The 19,982-nt window shown below is 38.5% G+C and overlaps 2 protein-coding genes and 1 long non-coding RNA gene across 6 annotated transcripts in view; 1 reads left to right on the forward strand and 2 right to left on the reverse strand.

The window, feature by feature from the left end:
• LOC310717408 overlaps positions 1–19,982 on the forward strand; it is a 216,760-nt gene that overhangs the window by 63,857 nt on the left and 132,921 nt on the right. The gene's annotated exons all lie outside the window — the stretch shown is intronic.
• LOC310717397 (protein THEM6) lies at positions 435–7,198 on the reverse strand. Of its 4 annotated transcripts, none has more exons than XM_083525344.1 (4): positions 7,067–7,130; positions 6,174–6,343; positions 3,544–4,048; positions 435–2,997 (listed from the first exon to the last, which is right to left on the reverse strand). In XM_083525344.1, exons 3-4 carry the CDS (start codon positions 4,042–4,044, stop codon positions 2,890–2,892), a joined length of 609 nt encoding a protein of 202 aa, XP_083381470.1. In that variant the 5' UTR covers positions 4,045–4,048; positions 6,174–6,343; positions 7,067–7,130; the 3' UTR covers positions 435–2,889. The 4 variants fall into 4 exon arrangements, with proteins under 4 accessions (XP_083381470.1, XP_083381472.1, XP_083381469.1 ...); XM_083525346.1 differs by lacking the exons at positions 6,174–6,343; positions 7,067–7,130 and adding exons at positions 4,795–5,149; positions 5,604–6,062; XM_083525343.1 differs by lacking the exon at positions 6,174–6,343 and having other exon boundaries at positions 7,067–7,198.
• Positions 6,697–13,085, reverse strand: them6 (thioesterase superfamily member 6). Its single transcript, XM_083525342.1, has 4 exons — positions 13,038–13,085; positions 12,874–12,960; positions 8,465–8,969; positions 6,697–8,195 (listed from the first exon to the last, which is right to left on the reverse strand). Coding segments are annotated over exons 2-4 (615 nt in total). The 5' UTR covers positions 12,876–12,960; positions 13,038–13,085; the 3' UTR covers positions 6,697–8,087.

A 19,982-nucleotide genomic window follows, 5' to 3' on the forward strand; every position in this document is an offset into this window, starting at 1 on the left:
GGAGCCTGTTGCCAAGAATACGATACTTGAAAAATAAGAAAGGAAGGAATGTAAAAAGGACATGAGAAAAAAAAAACATGAAAGAAAGATAAAAATGATAGAAAGAAAGAGGGAGTGAGATGTTTTATCCATTTAGAGTTACATTTATCTATCTATCTGTTCAGCTTTCTCTCCACCCACCCAAACCATCTATCTATCTATCTATCTATCTATCTATCTATCTATCTATCTATCTATCTATCTATCTATCTATCTATCTATCTATCTATCTATCTATCTATGAATATGTATCTATATAGGAAACTATCTATCTATCTATCTATCTATCTATCTATCTATCTATCTATCTATCTATCTATCTATCTATCTATCTATCTATCTATCTATCTATCTATCTATCTATAATAAGACAATTGGATTTCAGAGAGACCAGATTTATAATCGTGTAGTACATGTTTATTGAGCTGTGCGTGCTTTGCTACATTAACATTGAAATTACATTTCAGGTCCATAATGATATTTTATACCCCAAAAAGAAATACAATAAGCGAACAGTGTGAAACAATCATAAAATAAGTCCTATTATCTTTATTAAGCTCATCACAAACATTTATTTCACAATGCAAAACTCTGTTCGTCGTCTCATTTGCGTCAAATAATAGTGCGCGTTAAAGCTAAAAACATGCTAACGTCTTGTCTAACCGCATTTCAGTGCATTCTCTCCAATAATTTAAAATAAATAGAACATTAAAATTTTCTTTTCCCCCCAAAAAAAGTAAACAAACAATACAGTCAGACTGACAGGTTTTATACCAGCAGCCAATGGCGATTATAAATACATCTTTTTCAAACTTGGGATCGTCTAATTATACAGAACTTGACCCCCCCAAAAAAAAAAATTGGACCCGATACATGGTGCCGTTTCAGTGTTGTAGTAAGTGCTAACATCAAATCGTTACCTTTTCAGCAAAAAGATAAACAGTGTCAAATACAGTACCAAAAAACGCACTTATTTTGATTTATAAACAGCCAAGTACATCACTATATTTCCTTATATGTAGTGGAATAATGCCCAATCCTACTTAGGCTATGCATTATAATATATTTTCTTTCTTGTTTTCTCCTGATCTCGACTTGTTCTTTTTTTATTATACGACTTGATTTTCTCGTAATCTCGACATGCACCTTTTTGCTGCTGTAACACGGAAATTTCCCCACTGCGGGACGAACGAATGTATATCTTAACAAAAGTTGTTTTCTTGTTACGACATATCTCGTGATCTTGACGACAAACAATTTTCTCGTAATACTTTTTATGTTCTGTTTGTGGCGGCGAGCTCGTCCACGACTTTTGTTGTCGAGATCGCGAGAAAATTAAGTGGCGATCACGCGGAAAAACACGAAAGGAAAAAAAAAAAAGGCATGGCCTCTTAGGACTTCGGTACAATGAATAACAGGTAGAAATCTTTAACGTGTCTATTGGGGATGATCGATAGCTTTTATCGGCACTCTGTGTAAAATATAACTATTTATAAACAGAGCCTTGTCAAAAGTGTGGAGATACCTAGTCTTTTATGTTTTTTGAGAGAGGCGTGCATGTTCCTTTTGCTTCTATGCAACAAACCAGATCATGGAATGGTAGAAGATTAGCTTTGCCCAATCAAATATATAAATATACAGATGTTAAATTTTATTTTAATCGAAAAATCCTTCCTTCGCATGAATACAGCTTTTTAACACACTCGGGGCATCCGGACATTTATCAGAAATACTTTGCCATGCCTCTTATAAAACTTCTTCACTAGTTGGAGATTTCTTTAATCCAGTTCATCCCAGAGCAGCTCAACAGGATTTAGGTGCGGTGACCGGGCAGGTCATTCTATCAGGATAACACTAAAGATACTCTTTTGTCTATAAATAACGCTTGAAGAGCTTGGACAACGTACGCTTCGGCTGCAGTCCAGACGGAATTGCATGGTGCTGAAGTATGGAATGGTTGCCATGTTGGTTCCTTCCACCCGGATAAGCCTCCAAAACAACCCCAAACCATTAAGCTTCCACCTCGACGTTTGGCTGCGGGGGTGAGGCAGTCTGCTAGTTCACAGTCTTACATCAGTTCTCCTATTAGAGATCAATTCCCCAATTTGGTCTCATCTGTTCACAGAGTTTTCCTTCAGTCATTCATAGTCCAGTTCTTGTGTTTTTACTTTCTACTGATTGAAACAAAAGGAACATGCACATGTCTCAAAAAAACACTTTTGACACACTGTAGCTGTGTTTAAACTGGTAGCTGCCATATCCCATCAGTGCCATGTGTAATAGGTTATAAAGTAAAAAAACAAAACAGAACAGTGCCATTGTAAATGAGCGCAGGATGCCATTACTTGAGTTTCGACCTCGGTGCTCAGTGCTCGCACAACTGAACTGTTCACATGTCTGACAGTTGCTGTTTACGCTATATGTTTACGTGCGCTCAATTTAATGAGCATGTCCACTGATACGACTGGTGTACTCAGGAGTTTCACCCTCGTGCTCTCCATTACATTTACTGTTTAATTACAGTGATATATCAGGTTACTTGTATCATTAAAAATGCTGTTGTGGCATATCTTGATGTTTTTTCACATTAAAATGACTGTGGCTGTTTTTTCTTGTTGTCTGTTTATTCATATGATAATGTAATACTAGGCCTTGTGTATATGAGCATTTATTTTAACATATGAGCAAATGCCCATGAGATCAGCCCCTATACCCAGTTCCGATGCATCCCTGGTCTCCGTAATTCCCTTTTCATGATTTCCTTTTTCCGCCGATTAACATACTAACCTAAAATAAGTATCGTAAAGAAAAAGTGCTGAGACTAATAAATCACAAACGGGCCGCGACCCGTTACTTGGTCTTCTCGTCTAAGCCGCATTCGGCTCTCAGTGCCTGACTGTTAGCAGAGATGAAATTGATCCAGTGCTGAAGGTCCTCGGGGACATCAGGACAATCCACCTAAAGACAGACAGACAAATGCAACGCTAAGCTAGGCACGTGCGGAAAAAAACCAAACACCTTTGGCTTGAAAGTGACATTTGACTTTTGTCCGTAAATTGTAACTATAAAATAAAAGGGAATTTGTGGAAGAATATAACTATCAAAATGTCAAAAATGTGTGTTAAACAATTAAATACAATAACATTTGTAACATACATGTATATCAGAGCATTTTAAAAATATTAGTACATGAAAAAAAATGACAAAACGTATTATGGTGGAATTTAAGGAAAGAATTTGGGTGGGAATTATTTCTCAGCCTCTACTAAAGTTTTTATTTTATATATAAATCTTTGTAGGTTGTTTTTTTTTTTCCCCATCCCGTATTGATTTGTTGCTTTTGTGGGGTGATAGTAGCATAGTGGTTAAGTCATTGGGCTTTGGCTCTAAAGGTCATGAGCTCAAATCCCAATCACCCCCTGAGCCCCCCTTAACCCCATAGCTGCTCAGTTGTACGAATGAAATAAGTAAAATAAAGGTGTCATAAATTTAAAGTGAATCTACCTTTCTCTTGCACATTTGCTGCAGAATCTGATCAGGAGTGCTATGAAGAACGTTCTGCCTGCACAGTATGACAGCAGAGATGAAGCCGTCGGTTTTGGAGACGAAACGCTGCTCAACGAAGAATGACTTCTCGTCCCAGGCCACGATGCGGCTACGCAGCTCGAACGCTTCGCCGAGTCCGAGCGAGCGACGGTAGCGGATGGTCGAGGCTCCGACCACCATCCGTGCCCCGAGCATGTGGGAGGCCTTGAACATGCCGGTGCGTGTGTAATACGAGAGCCTGGCGAAGTCGCATTCTCTCAGGTAGCGAGCGTTGTTCATGTGGCCCATGTAATCGATGTCGTGAGGGAGAACTCGGCCGTGGACCACCTGCTCGGCCAGAACGTCTCGGACAGGGTCCTGAAACAGGTACTTCAGGACCGCCCAGGCTCCGCGCACAAAGTACCACACGTCAACGGTACTAAAGAGAACCAGCAAGCCGGACAGAACCCACAGCATCATGTCTCTGAAATTGAGCACGGCATTGAGTTAATCAGCGGACTCTCAAATCAGACACTGAAACCTGAACATAAAAGATTTAGGCAAAACACCTTATGTACCCTAATATATATGTACCTATACACACACACACACACACACACACACACACCGATCAGGCATTACATTATGACTGGTGAAGTGAATAACATTGATCTCTTCATCATGGCACCTCTTAGTGGGTGGGATTTATTTATTAGGCAGCAAGTGAACATTCTGTCCTCAAAGTTGACGTGTTGGAAGCAGAAAAAATGGGCAAGCATAAGGATTAGAGCGAGTTTGATAAGAGCCAAATTGTGATGCTAGATGACAGGTTCAGTGCATCTCCAAAACTGCAACTGTTGTGGGGTGTTCCTGGTCTATCAAAGGTGGTCCAAAAACGGAACAGTGGTGAACTGGTGACAGGGTCATGGACGGCCGGGGCTCACTGATGCACACGTGTGTGTGTGTGTGTGTGTGGTTGTGAACGCCATTTTTAAAGCACCAACTTGTTAAAACAAAATAAGTAACACGTACTTTTTAGGTTTACCTAAAACAGAACAGTGAAGATATTTATAAAAGCAAAAAAGATATAATATATATTTGATAACGTGGAATAACCGGAGCTTAAATCAGAATACTACACGTGCCTGAAGTACCAAATCCAGCCATTTATTATCTGGTTGAGACAGAGAAAGAGGTTTCAAAGATTAATGATAGTCTACAATTACTTACTTTGTGAAAAAAATGTGTTCATACTATGCGCCTGATCTTGTGTTTAATAAGACTGGAGTGTCAAACGCTGTCAAAAACACCCTGTTTGGTTCGTTGCTATGGTAACGTTGGAGGTTAAAGTGCGTCATGCACACTTGCATGGCCTGGTAATTCATCTTCTTCCGGCTTCTCCCATTAGGGGTCGCTACAGCGCATCAGCCGTCTCCATACACCCCTGTCCTCTACATTTGTCTCTTTTAAACCAGCTACCTGCGTGTCTTCCCTCACCACATCCATAAACCTCCTCCTTGGTTTCCCTCCTTCCTGGTGGCTCCAGAAGCACATGTCCAAACCATCTCAATCTCGCTTCTCTCACCTTGTCTCCAAAAAGTCCTACATGCGCTGTTCCTCTAATAAACTCGTTTCTAATCCTGTCCATCGTCGTCACTCCCAACAAAAACCTCAACATCTTCAGCTCTGCTACCTCCAGCTCCACCTCCTGTCTTTTACTCAATGATAACCTCCTCCTAGCCAATCCTAAAGCACATTGCTTATTGTGATCTCCTGAGCTTCTCACCGCAGCTGACTAGTGATCGGAAGATCGGATCATTTACTGACTTGGTTCTTTCAATCACGTTCATCAAAATGAACGAGTTAATAACCCCATTTCCTCCATTTAATCGCCTTCATAGCGTCAATGGGAGTCACGTGACAAAAGGACGAACGACTCGGAACCAGAGGACTCGTGAGATGAACTCAATTCTGTTTCCCGAGAAGTGCAAGTCGTATATATATAGGAGTCACGTGATTAAAAAAAAAAACCCAACAACTATATATAGCTTTCCAATATTACATATATTAAAATTATGACTTATTTATTCGTGTGTTTTAAGTCTAAATATTAATGTAAAATGAACTTAATAAAAAGGATTTGTTACTAATATAAATTATATGGGAAATGAGAGAGAGATAGATTGATGCTCCTGTCAATTCTTTTATAGATCAGCCCCAACACCCCTTCACATCTTCATTGATAGATAGATGAATAGTAAGCTAGTTTGCTAGCTAGCTAGATACATATTTATAGATAGATAGATAGATACTCCTGTCAGTTCTTTTATAGATCAGCCACTCCACATCTTCATGCATTATTACTAGAAGTTTGCATATTCATGAAGCAGGTGAATGTGTGAAGAAAGACATTCAAAACTCCACCTCGAGTCCCAGCTTCCCACCACCTGCATATGAAACCTTCATAAATATCATCTCGGTTGTACAAAATATCTGTAAGTCATGTGATATTTACACAACACAACACCCACCCCTATGAGAAAGTCTGCTGTTGATGGTGTTTTTTTTTTCAACACACATGATATAAAAACATGGGGAACAAGTTGTACCTCTCCTTGTCACCTGATTGGTACCATCAAGAGGACATTTTTTAGTCTACAAGTCCTTTTCAGAATAAAACAGGAACATTGTGTAGCCTTTAAGTCATTTGGTCAGCATGATGACTCCTGGTGCTGCTTTCAGTGCTGACTCTAAACACTCACTCTGGGTTCACCATGTACTAAAGGGACACATGTTAATAACATCAGAGGAGCAACAAAGAAACGTACAATCAATCAGGTACTTTTATCTCAGAGAGAGAAGAGCAGGAAATACACATTTTTAAATTATGACATTTGTGAAATATGAAAATACCCTGGTTTGTATAGTGAATTAGTTTATAGTATAAATGATCTACACCACTATATTCTCACATCTATGGCCATTTTCTTTTCAGGTTTTGCTGATTGAAAAAAAACCATCTGTTGTACCTCTTCCTCTCAATCACATATGAGAAGGTCTTTCTTTCCATTCTTCCCTTGATAAACCTTCTTGACTAGCAGGATCATTCATAAACAAATCTTTATACGTAGCTAAAGAGTTTAAGGTCAGGATTTATTTCTTCCCCAAACAGCACACTAATTCCTACAGAGCAAAACCGTTCAATATAACCGTAAAAGCGTATTTTAATGACATTTCCTTTTTTTTTGTTTAAACAAATAACATTTCTATTGGACATGCGGCATCAGGATGCAGTAGGAGAGAAAGTCCATGCTAGTCAAACAGCTCGTGCATTCTGATGAAAGCTAACACTATTCAACTGTATACCCTACACAGCGATAAAATATATATATTATATATAAATATATATATATAAATATTTCTTCAAATTGCTCAAACTAAACTCCATCTGAATTATTTCGCAATAAATCGTGGTTATAGGAGAACATTTTGATGTACTCACGCTAATGAAACGCCGGCTGCAGAACGGTGACACTTCCGCGTTTGCTCGCGATTGGATAACCGGCGCGTCACGTGAACTACAAACCCACCAATGAACTCCCAACATTCTTATTCAGCCTTGAAAGTCCCACCCCCCACTTTTTTTTTATTGTTTTTTTTTTTACAGGTTTTAATCAGTACAATGCTAGTGATGGAAAAATCGAACCATTTTAGTGACTCGGTTCTTTGAATCTCGGTCATCAAAATGAACGAATTTCCCTTTTTTCGTTTCTTTGCTAAAAAATTCTAATGTTACATTTTTATTTACCAGATATCCAAAATCTACATACACAACCTTTGAACTATACTTCCAATAATGAAAACATGACAACGCAGCTGACAAATGATCAAAAACTAAATGAGTAGCTTCACCTCATATCTTATGGTCCATATCGCTAGTTCTTTTGTCATGAGACTCCAAAAACTATTGTAACAATAACGACAAAAATCTTTATTATTATTATTTATTTATTGCTTTGTGTAGCGTAAATGGGAGTCACGTGATAAAAGAAAGAACGACTCTGACTAAGAATCAAGAGATAAACTACTCGATTCGGTTTCCTGCACATAACCTACGGAGTTTTTGCGACGCTTTTTTCGTGCGCGTCCAGTAAAAAATAAACGGATCACTCCGAGTCGACTCGTTCGTCTAAGTCACATTAAAAACTCGAACAAATCGTTCATGCACGACCGCTATTTTAATGCGCCAATAATTAACCGAAACGTTTTAATCAAATTAATCTAGAAATATTTACTAAACAAACAAAAAAATATATAGAAATACATAAAGGCGTCCACATATTAAACATATGTGGTAAACAGAAATGGACAAAAATGAATCCGATATCCCGTCAGTGTGATTCATGTAAATGATCCACTGAATTACATTTAACATTCACAAACACGTTTCGTATATATTGATCAGAATTTCACGTCCAGCAGGTAAACGTTTACGTGTCTGCTAAAGATCTCAATGCTGATCCTCAGTCACTTTTCTTCTCTAGTCTGCTCTCAGCCTTTAAAGCCTGACTACTGGCTGTTATGAAGCTGATCCAGTGCTGCAGCTCTTCAGGAAAATCAGGAACCTCAACCTGTTGAAGAAATCAGAAGCTACGATCAGGAAGTTAGAGTCTGGTGCATTTACTTTTGCAATAACGCTACCAGATATTTCTTTGTCATGTTAAGGATCATCGCTCCAGTGTGTAAAGCTTGCTGCTAATTTACACACAAATAATGTGTGAGATTACAATGAGGATGAAGGTGGAGAAGATTGTTTTATTGTCCCCTCCTTCACATTTTTCTTTTCTGTCAACATTTCCATTCTCTCGTTTCCTTCTCTTCATGTCTCCACATTACCCACCTTCCTCTTGCACAGGTGTTGAAGGATTTTATCAGGACTGGAACGCAGCACGTTCTGTTTGCAGAACATGACTGCAGCCACCATTCCATCCTTACTAGACACGAAGCGCTGCTCAAGATAGAATGCCTTCTCGTCCCAAGTGACGATCCGAGTGCGCAGCTGAAACTTTTCCCCCACGCACAGGGGCCGCCTGTAGCGCACGGTGGTCGCACCCACCACCATGGTGCCCCCGAGGGCCCTTACAGCCTTCAGAACGCCGTTGCGGGAGTACAGGGAAATGCGAGCGAAGTCGCATTCGCGCAGGTAGCGCGCGTTGTTCATGTGGCACATGTCGATGTCGTGGAGAAGGACGTGGCCTCCGACAGACTGCTCTGCTGTGATGTCGAACACCGGAGAGAGAAACCAGGCTCGGAGTAACACAGCCACCAGGCGAAGGTAATACCACACATCTAAGAAGCAGAAGAGCACCAGCAAGAAGGCCAATACCCACAACAGCAGGTCTCCCCTACAAGAAACAAGAAAAAAAAATAATTCCCTTGAAACTAAATAAAAAAAAAAAATGACATTTTAAAAGAACAGTCTGTAGTTTAGACCTTCACCATCTCTGGCATTCTTCAGTCTGCTTCATTAATTGGTTTTTAAGGGTAAAGGGGTGGAACTGTGAAATCTTAAATCAGAAACACTGTAAATTGCTCCTTTACTCAGAAAAATTCACTGCAACATCTCTATGTTTTAAAGAATAACCGATTTATAAAAGGACCTCCAAAAATTTAGATATTTCTACAAAACCTGATCCCCCCCCCCCCCAAGCTTTTGCTTTTCAATAAATGCTAGCAGAAATTTTATTCATAAAAATATACATTTATAAATCAAAGACATACTGTAATACAATTTAAAACTGTTTTAATAATGTGTGCCTGTGAAACACACCACCGTTACCACGACTGATACAAGGGTCACATGTGCTTTATTGAAACTGATAGATTCCACACCTCCTCTAATGGGACAGAGACACAGACCATAACCTTCAGTCGAACCGACACAGAGGCCACGCCTCCTTCAATGAGACAAACACAGGGACCATGCCTACTTCTCTGGGCCATATACAGAGGCCACACCCACAGGCAGGTCACACCACCTTTACTTAGAACTGAGAGACCACACCCACTTTATCGAGACTGACACACAGTCCTTCAGTGTGGACCTTCAGTTGGATTGACACAGGTCACACCTATTTAACTGGAACTGATCTCAAAGGCCACACCCACTTTACTGAGACTGACAGAGGCCATGCCTCCTACAATGAGCAACACAGATGCCACACCCACTTTACAGGAGCAGGCACAGATGCCACACCTCCTTCATAGGAACAGACCCACAGGGGTCACACATTCTTTTGAATTGACACAAAGGTCACACCTATTTTTCTGGAACTGACAAACCACACCCACTTTAAGACTGCCAAAGGCCACACCTACTTTATTAGCAATGACACACAGGCCACACCTCCCTTGTTGGATATGACAGACCACACCTCCTTTATTTAAATTGACACACAGGCCACACCGTCAAATGGATTGACCCAGAGGTCACACACCTATCACACACCTATCTCTGGAACTGGCAGAGACCACACCCATTTTACTAAGACAGAGGCCACGCCCACTTTACTGGAACTGCCACAGAGGACGCACCTACTTCTCTGAGGAAATAAAATGGAGAAAAGCAAGAACAGGAACATGCTGAAGCAAATTTGTGCGCTAATGTTTCTAAATAACAAACACCAGGAACAATCGTGTGTCAGATTTGATACACGAACAGGTTTGGATTCCACCTGATTAATGTTGTTTCAAATCGCGGTATTGCGTTTTTATTAGCACATCCATGCACCGAATTAAATCAGTGAATCTTCAGCCCCTAGTGAGAATTAAAACTGAATCCAGACGCAAGACTACATTTCATTTTCACCATCTGCTGATGCACGACTGACAAAAAATATACCAATCCATCATTTTTAAACACGACTTGTGAGGCTTGTTGGGTTAATGAGTCCACTGAGCATTCCACACCGCTCGGTGCTCGCGCTAAAGCGGAGGAGGATGTGAGAAGCACAGGACGGACGAGTTCAGCCGGAATGAGGCGTGTGAAAAATGGGACGCCGGTATTCAAGTTTCGAAAAAATTAGCAGCCCACTCACAATTAGCGTCCGCAATGAGATTTGTTCCGCCGTGCCTTGGACCGGTACCGTCCTGCGACTCGTTCCTTACCTTCCCACAGAAGCTTATTTTACATTTCTGTATGGAAATGCGAGTGATAGAAAGCGTTAGTTTGCGATAGCAGGAGGGACAAACATCAAGACTGATGTTAAAGATTAAAACGCGATCAAGAAACTGGATCTTTCGTTTTTCTTTCTCTTCTCACACAACTCAACCTGTTTTTGTTTAGAAATGGTCCAATTGCTCACTCTTATTATTTCATACACACATTACACAACTCAGCACTCTGTTCAGTCTCTAATAAATGCACACTTTTGAGCCAATATCAAGAATTTGTGAAAAACAATGCGACCATCTTTCTCGAACAAGCATGATAACACCATAGTCTAAAAACAAGGGCCCTTGATCACGGGGCCACAACCGGTACCAGGCTGTGGATCATTTAGTACCGACCGCACAGAAGGAATAAAAACATTGACATTTATTTCTCAACATTTCTATGCATCAATAAATTTAGCTTGCACTTATGAGGGGCGTACAAGTCAAACCAGGACTTTGTGTGTTTAGAAAACAAAAAAGTGCAAAAACACCTGGAAAAATTCGCCATTGAAAGATTTGCATGAACCATCCAAAGACGGCATGCTTCACTTCGTCATCAGGAAACCACTACGGCCCGGGATTGTCACTGACAGACATACGACCATCGTCCTCACCAAACTGACGTTTTTTGTAGACATCTGCTGGTTCTACGCCTCCATTCACAAAAAAATTCACCACATGCACGCACTAACATTTGTCTGCCATCTTGATTCAAGATCTCTGGATTGGCCCGCGACATGTCCGCCGATTATCGGACACATTAGCCACACTAGCAACCTGTAAAATTTACTTTTGGTTTGACTCGAACATATAACATATGAACACATACTGTATGTATTTATATACATTATACCTGTATGAATACATAGAGCACTCCTGAGGTACCAGGAACCTCTGTAGCAGCCCCTTTCTTCATTTTGGATCTGCTGCAAGAGGACCCAAAACGAGGACTGTAGATTGCATGAACAATTGTGCACGGACGCACCTATTTATAAACAATGGACCTTAACGATGATGGAACTGTAATGGATGCACATTCATAATCAATGGAAAGATACAAGTTTTCCCTCGACGCAGTCACCACTGGCTCGCACATTAGGAATAAAATTGTAATGAACAATTTTATGCACTAAACATTCAAACTTTGTAACATCTCTCTGTTTAAAGCTGATGTCTGTTTTTAAAAGTGATATAGAAATAAAGCTGAAATTGAACATAATAGCAACACAGGTTACTGTGGTTAGTTATGCATGCGACACCTTCACTGACTATAGAAAAATCAAAGTGCATGAATTTGGTGCATGGTTGGGGATCGCTGGTCTAAGAGAACAAACAAAAACCAAAATTGATGCTACGTAGCTACTAAAATTTGAGAAATTTGTCCCACCCAGTTTGATAATAGGCTCCTGGGGGGAACATACACTTTCTAGGGAGCCTCTGATTGGATGTTTGCTGGAGGAATACAGGATGAATCATGCAAATCCATGCTTTGATTTTGCACGTGGGTACAGAAACTTTAAAAACACCAACTCTGATGTCAAGGAGACTTTAACTGCAAGGTGCAGACATTATTTGGAAATCATTATATTCGCCCATTTTTTGATTTTCACCAGAAAATTTCTTCTCTTGAAAGCCTTCTCAAAAGACGGCTGTGTGCTTTTACTTTTCGTGTGAATACTCTAGGAAGAAGACTTAATATATATGTGCAATAATAGCAGATTTCTGCATGAAAGGGCGCTCGCGCGCAAATACAGTCAGGGTTATTATAATTGGCCCCAGGCTTAACAAGCCGAATGGGGCACACAAGCACGTGCCGGTCTGAATATCGACCATAAAAGCCCCATCACTCCAATTTGCACTAATGCCCAGGCTTGCACTCCGATCTCTTTTTCCAACCTGTGGGTTTATTGGGCAAATAAACCGGACGGTAGCACGGCTTCGACAGCAATATTAAAGCGCGCGCGAGCCCAAATGAGTTTAGACTTTGCCCAGAAAGCTTAGTTTGGAGTCTGTAATCCCCCCCCTTGCCATTACAGCAAACTTCAGACCAACTTATAAAAGCAATACAGACCCATTCTCAGAAACCGAACTTACATTGCAGCACACACCAGTTCAGCAGTCTGTCCTACACACAGGCTTGTGGTCAGGTCACAAACAGATCCTGCTCCCTATATAGGCACACTACAGAAGTCAGGATTAAGGGTTATAACACCCTGGAAAAGTGCACATAGACACTAGATTAGCATTCACACCTTGACAGTCACAGATTTAGCTCCCTCTAACCCATGCTGACTCCTCAGAATTCTCAAGAACTTCCTGAATCAAGACGATCAAGAACCTTATTGGTTAAAAGTGCACAGGGGGCGTGGCTTACAATGCACAAAAGTCCACCTCCTCCTCCATGTTTTTTTTTTTTGCCAAACCAAAAATAGTGTACAGATGTACACTATAAATAAATTATTATAGATACATTTTATGTACATGAAAAACTGTTTAAAAGAATGACCTCTTTAACATTTATTTAATTTATTATACTATATATTGATATTCTTTGGTTTTTTTTACTCATAGTTCATTTTTAATTTATTTATCTACTTCGTTTAAGCGTTTACAATTCTTTCTTTCTTTCATTCTTTGTGTGAATGAAAAGTTTGATGTTTTACAGTTTAACAAATAAATAGTTGGAGAGAAAGTAAAATGTCTAGTCAGCAGTTTTTGAACCATTTCATGTGTCTTATACCAAAAAGTAAAATTTTCTCACAATCACAAAATAGATGTATTAATGTATCAAAGTCTGGTTTACACTTAAAAAACAGCTAAGATCCATTTAGGTACATTAAAAATAAAATTTTTAATGAATATTTTTTAAAATCAGAATCACCTTTATTGCTAAGTTTTGTGAATTGCATATACAAGGAATTTGTCATGGTGTGCTGGTGCTATAAAAAATACTATAAAAAACTAGGAAAATAAATTGATGAGGTAATAAATAAAGATAAAGACATTAACTATACATTTAGTGCAGGGTATGTAAAAGTGAGGCAGTGTTGCAGTAACGCATTGTAATGGAACGCATATGAAAGGACAATATGGGGTTTACGTTTCATTTAACATTAGTGCTTTTGGAAGCAGATCCTAGCGGATGGTGGGTTCTTGGTATTGTTCATAAGACCAGTTGCGAATGGAAAGAAAATCATGTTAAATAATGATAAATATCATAATGCTATAATAAAGACCCATTGGCTATGCCTAATTGTCCCTGAGGGTCCTTCCAGCTGGCTTTAAGACTGACTGTCCGAAAAAATCTCCATTTCAATATCATTTGAGAGCAATTATTTGGAATCAGATTTCCACCTTGACAAAGATGTGGCTCAGAAGACTCAGAAGTCTGCTTCAAAGACTCCTGTTGGCTCTTGGTCCAACTTTTAGAACCATGAACATGTACTTTCTTATCTAAAAGATGTACTTAATAAATGTCTCGGTGTGAAAAAAACAATTTAAAATCCTTTCAGTGGAGATTTGTTGCTCATTCAGGTGGAAGCTTGTTGAACAACTAAATAAATGGGGTCTTTTAGCCCTATGTGTTGTGTAGGGGAAATATAGGGGGCTTATAGAATCCACCTCATTAAGTGTAACTCATTATAAAAGCAATGAGGCAGGACAAGAATGAATAATTGAATTAACTCTTAGTAAAAGCGTAACTATCTCTATTTTAAATTGATTAAGTGATTCTTTTTAACAGATTACACAATAATGATGCACACATTTTTCATACATACGCCTTAAAATAGAAATACGAAGATTTTCTATTTCTGTCTTTATACTATTTATATTATATTATTATATGATTTAAGACCCATATAAAGCAGCTAAACGATGCAATTCAATGCAATATGATACAATGGAAAAAATACGATGCTAGTCTGTATGCTAGTCAGTATGTTACAGATAGTTAGCTTTTTTTTTTTGGTTCAGACAAACGACAAATCATTTTGCCTTCGGACTTTTAATGCATGACCCCTTTTACAACAGGTCTTTTTTAGTGCAAAAACTAAAAGAAAATATGAAAAAAGATAACATCCATTACATCCATTACATACTTTTTCTGTTCTGTCTGCAGAAAGATGCAGCTCTACCTCTGCCATGTTAATCTATATTCTATGTGAGTCTCACTACAGCAGTGGTCTCAAACTTCCCCCCCAAAATGACCCCTTCATATTAAATTGAAACAAAAGCATGATTCTATTAAAATAAATAAATAAATAAATGTGAACTCGTAAAAAAAAAAAAAAAACCTGCGCATGCAGATTTGACTTCGGTTTTGGGGCTCATTTGTTGTTGTTGTTGTTTGGCTGCGAAAGAAAATATGAAATGTCTCTTTCCAAACCCGAAAAGGAAAGTGGAAATGCTACCTGTCTGATGTGCAGAGAAAAAGTCGCCGTTCTTAAGGAATATAATCTCAAGCATCATTACTCGACTAAACATGGAGAACTGTAGAAAGTACCAGGAAAACGAGAGACAAAAAGGAACCACTCAGATGCAGAGAGAGCGCGAACGTCCCAGCTTTTTCCATGAAGCCAAAAAAGATGCTGATACTGCAGTTCAAAACATATATACACATAAACACACACACATTTTTGAAGTGTGACTAAAATATGTTAATAATACAATTTGAAGTAAATGAGAGCTAACATTTTAACAAATAAAGTACATTTCCAGAAATATTGTGCTTTCTACTTTTGCTTAAATGAAAAAATCGTCCTCCAATGAGATGTCAATCACAGCAATTAGAGTTTGAGACCCCTGAACCACAGTCTCCGTAGTGCTGTGATACGTCATATTCACACAGCAGCAGTGGTGCTGAGAGAACACGCCTGAGAAACAGTTAAGTGAGGAAAAATCTACATACATTTTAAATAATAAAAGTACAGCAAATCAACTAATAACTATATATAAATACATAGTTTTTTTTTTAAGTTGTATCCAAATGACCAGTGCAAATTGGTGAATTTTACCATCACTAACACTCATACTGAGGCATTTGATAAAAACGCATTTGAAACACATTTCCTGTAGAATAAAAGCCAAATGTTAATAGATATTCAATATATTCAGGATGCATGTATCCACTTTAGCCTCACATTCTCAGTTCCTAGGTGTCAGGAGTAGAGCCTTGTGCAGTTCTGCAGTGCGGTTGTGTATTTTGCATTGTTTTTCTGCTCAGCGCAGATGCATAGAGTGATTTTTTTTATTTGCTATTGTCTTCCTGTCATCTTGAACTAGCCTGGCTTTTTTCTTTGGTCTTTTACTCACTAAAACTAAGCCTTTACAACTGCCGCTTGACGGATGTTTTTCGTTTTGCTGTGTGCAATTCTGCGTAAACGACTTGTGTGTGAAAATCACAGCTTATGAGCTTATTCTGAAGTACTCAAATCTAATCATTTGACATTAATAACTATGCCACTGCAATCGACAAACACTCCCCCCCAATTCTGCTTTTTGATGCGAACCTTAAGTGCAGCTTTTGACTCCTGTGTGCATGATTTTATGCATTGTGCTCCTGCTACTTGATTACGGAGTGTTGCTCAGTGTGAATATACACACATACACCAGTTTATGAGTTCATAAAAAGAGCAGATATACAGTATACCTCTTTCTCTTTCTCGCCTTTATCCGTCACTATATATAAGAACTCCAAATCACCTCACTATACCCTATGATCTCTTTCCAAACACTGTGACCTTGAGTTGATCAGCGTCTGCCGTTCTACGCTGGGAAAAATAATTGGACAAGCCGAACATCATCCACTAAAATTCGAGAGGACGTCAGAATGATTGATGCATTAGAGGAGACCGGATATAATTCTGACCTTGTCATAGTGCAGTCTTTCTCAGTCATGTCTCTTTGCGTCTCCTGCACTGCACGTTGTGGTGCGTTTCCCTGTTCTAGCACAGATTTCGCACACTTTGAGCTGTACAACCCTCACCCTCACACCATCTGTTATTTATGGTACAGCTATTACATCTAGCAGCTGCACAACATATAAATGAATGTTCTTTTTGGCAGATGATACTGTATTACTTTACAATAACTCTTCACTATGCCAGTCAAGAGATTATGGTGATTGTAGAGTATATTGATATTTATTTTATTTTTAATTATTATGTTAGTATATAGTAACACTTAAAACATATTTTGACATTCGATTCGTTTCTATAACATTCTAAACTACTTGCTTAGATTATATAAGGTATAATTTCCACAGTAGCAACAAGGGACTTGCAAAGGTGTAATTATTAATACAAAGACTGTGTACAGATGTTTATTTTGGGTTTATGGAAGGAGTCTTTAATGTCAGCACTTTCTTTTTTTTTTTACTGTCACAAACTAGTCTTTAGGAATGAGGCTTTACTTTTTAGTGTAACAGACAAGCTAGTTTTTTGTCTAATTATATATAAAAAAAAGAAATCCGCAGAGCAAAAAAGGGAAAAACGGATGAGTGTGAATGCATATCACTGCTATACTGTAAGTGATGACAGGAATAAATTTGTTTTGTAAAGGTATCAATAAAAGGACAAAAACAATAGTATTTGTAAGTGTTGTAGTAAAAGACGGATCAACCACTTTGGGCTGTTCATGTTTTTACGCTGGATGCCCTTTCTAACGCAACCCTCCCCATTTATCTGGGCTTGGGACCGGCACTAAGGTTTGTGCAACCCTAATGGCTGGGTTGGTTCCCTGACTGGGGATCGAACCCGGGCCACAGCGGTGAGAGCGCCGCATCCTAACCACTAGACCACCAGCTGACCATTGTATTTATATGAATGTATATAGTACTATATGGATGATAATATATAATTAAAGTAATGAAAATATGCCACAGAAATAAAAAACTGGTGCTCATCAATAAAACCCAAGGTTATAATATATGCTTAGCAGATTAACACTTGCTATGAAATGACTTTGAACAACAAAAAGACACGTGGATTTCACACGCATATTGTATCACTAATTGAAAATCCTTTAGCGTATGATTTCTGTTTGCATCGCTAACTATTAATTAATCACAGCTTTTACGCCCAATGTTCCGGAAACGGCTGAATTAAACACCCCTTCAAATATCAAGGCTGGCAAACGTCATTTCAGGAACAGATAAAGCGCATATTCATCGCTCAGATGGTTCTTTCACGAGAAGCTCTTCACAGTGCGGCCTTGACTGCCTGCCACTTAATCAGTCGCCGACTGAAGAGCTTTTGAAAAGCCGCCGTTCATCACGTTAATGGGGACGCATCGATTGTGGCGCAACGTGTCTCTGAAATAGTAATGAAGCGAATTGAGAAATCGCAGATTGGAAAGCAATAAAGAGACCCAACGTTCCAGTGCTGTGTTGATGGATATTGTTTTGCGGATGGTGTTTTTGCTCTTGCTCAAAAATTAGGAATAAATATATACGCACAGAATTCACAATTGCAACTGAACTCCTACTGCACAGATATTGGAGTTTCCCCATAATGCTATAGTGGAAAGGAATCACAAGTTTAAGAATCTAAGGTGCCAATGAGTTCATTGTCTCTTGTTTGAGCTTTCAGCTTTTCAACACGATGTACATCAGAGAAGTCAAGTTCACTGTGTTGCCTGCGGGGCCATTTCCTGTATAGCTCCGGAGGAAAACGTCAATTATTGCCCTCATGTTCCTCAATTTAGCTATTACTCAGCGATTACCCAATTTTCATGTCTCAGAAGCAGCAGAACCATTTTGCTTTTTCACTCCTGTACTTGACAGAGTCCGTTGGTGATAGCAAGGTTCCCAGGGTTTTTTTTCTCCTAATCCCCAAAACAGAGAGTGAGTGAGAGTGTGAGAGAGAGAGAGAGAGAGAGAGAGAGAGAGAGAGAGAGAGAGAGAGAGAGAGCAAAAGCAAGAGTATGCAACTCATGTTTGACTGAAGAATAAAAAATGTCTCTCTCTCTCTCTCTCTCTCTCTCTCTCTCTCTCTCTCTATATATATATATATATATATATATATATATATATATATATATATATATATATATATATATATATATATTAATACCCTAGTAGTTTTATTTATTTATTTAAATAAATAAATAAATAAATGAATGAATGAATAAATAAATAAAAAATAGATGAATGAATAAATGCATAAATAAATAAATAATTCTATATAATTATTAGTAGATAAGCTATACTTTTATTAGAAAGTGACCAGATTTTTCTTTAATAAACTTTCGGAGGCACGTTTTCTCAGCACCACTGCTGCTATTTGAATATAACGTATCACACTGAGGTGTTTCCTAAGAGTCACATAGAATACAGATTAACATGGCAGAGGTAGAGCTGCACGTTTCAGGAGACAGAACTGGAAAAGAACGTCTGCTTTTATTTTGTCTATTTTTTTTTTTTTTTTTTTTTTGCACTACAAAGGCGTGTTTGTGAAAGGGCCATGCGTTAGAAGTCAGAATTGATGATTTGCTGTCTGTCTGAACCAAAAGAATTAAATCGAACTATAACTGTATTGAATTTTTTCCATTGTATTGTATTGTATTAAATCACATTGTGTTGAATAGATTGGATAGGCAAATACACTGAATTATAACAGAATGCTACGATGCCTGTATGCAATCAAGTTAAAATGCTATTATGGAAGTAGGCAATTCCCCAACCTTCAAAGAAGACAATTATCATAATAAAGATTTTAATAAAGAGGAAGAAGTTTAATACAGTGTAGCAGTGACAGAATACATTAAGGACTTTAGGTTCATTTGGAGTCAAAAAGAACAGGACAATTCCTGCTCTGATATTTTATAATGTTCTTCTCGCTTGTAATGTAAATGAGTTTTAGCTTTTAAATGTAAATTAAGTGTCAGAATTAAATAATGACCCAAATGGGTGATACTATTGTGTAGTCGGACGTCTGCAAATGGTAATCACGGTCACACACACAATTGCTTGATATTTTTCAGGCGTTATCACCCAAACAGTTGTGGATTTGACACATCTTACATTACTGCTGTACCTCTACGATATTTAAGCTGTTTAGGGCTTAGCTCATTCTGACATATATCTTGGAGTGGAATCCTGGTTGAGCCAGTCTTTCATTTCTTACATAGGAAAATGTTCTAGTACTCAAATGGCTTTAGGCTAGTAAGCAAGTATATTACTTGGCTAGTTTGCAAGTAGCATC

Source organism: Silurus aristotelis, assembly GCF_946808225.1.
Source record: "Silurus aristotelis genome assembly, chromosome: 22".
Lineage (NCBI taxonomy): Eukaryota > Metazoa > Chordata > Actinopteri > Siluriformes > Siluridae > Silurus > Silurus aristotelis.

Coding starts and splice junctions, on each gene's coding strand:
- LOC310717397 (XM_083525343.1), bottom strand. CDS start 4,044: ATGATGCTGTGGGTTCTGTCCGGCTTGCTGGTTCTCTTTAGTACCGTT. Junction 2,998..3,543: donor AGCAAATGTGCAAGAGAAAG/GTAGATTCACTT, acceptor GTCTGTCTTTAG/GTGGATTGTCCTGATGTCCC.
- them6 (XM_083525342.1), bottom strand. Junction 8,196..8,464: donor AACACCTGTGCAAGAGGAAG/GTGGGTAATGTG, acceptor TTTCTTCAACAG/GTTGAGGTTCCTGATTTTCC.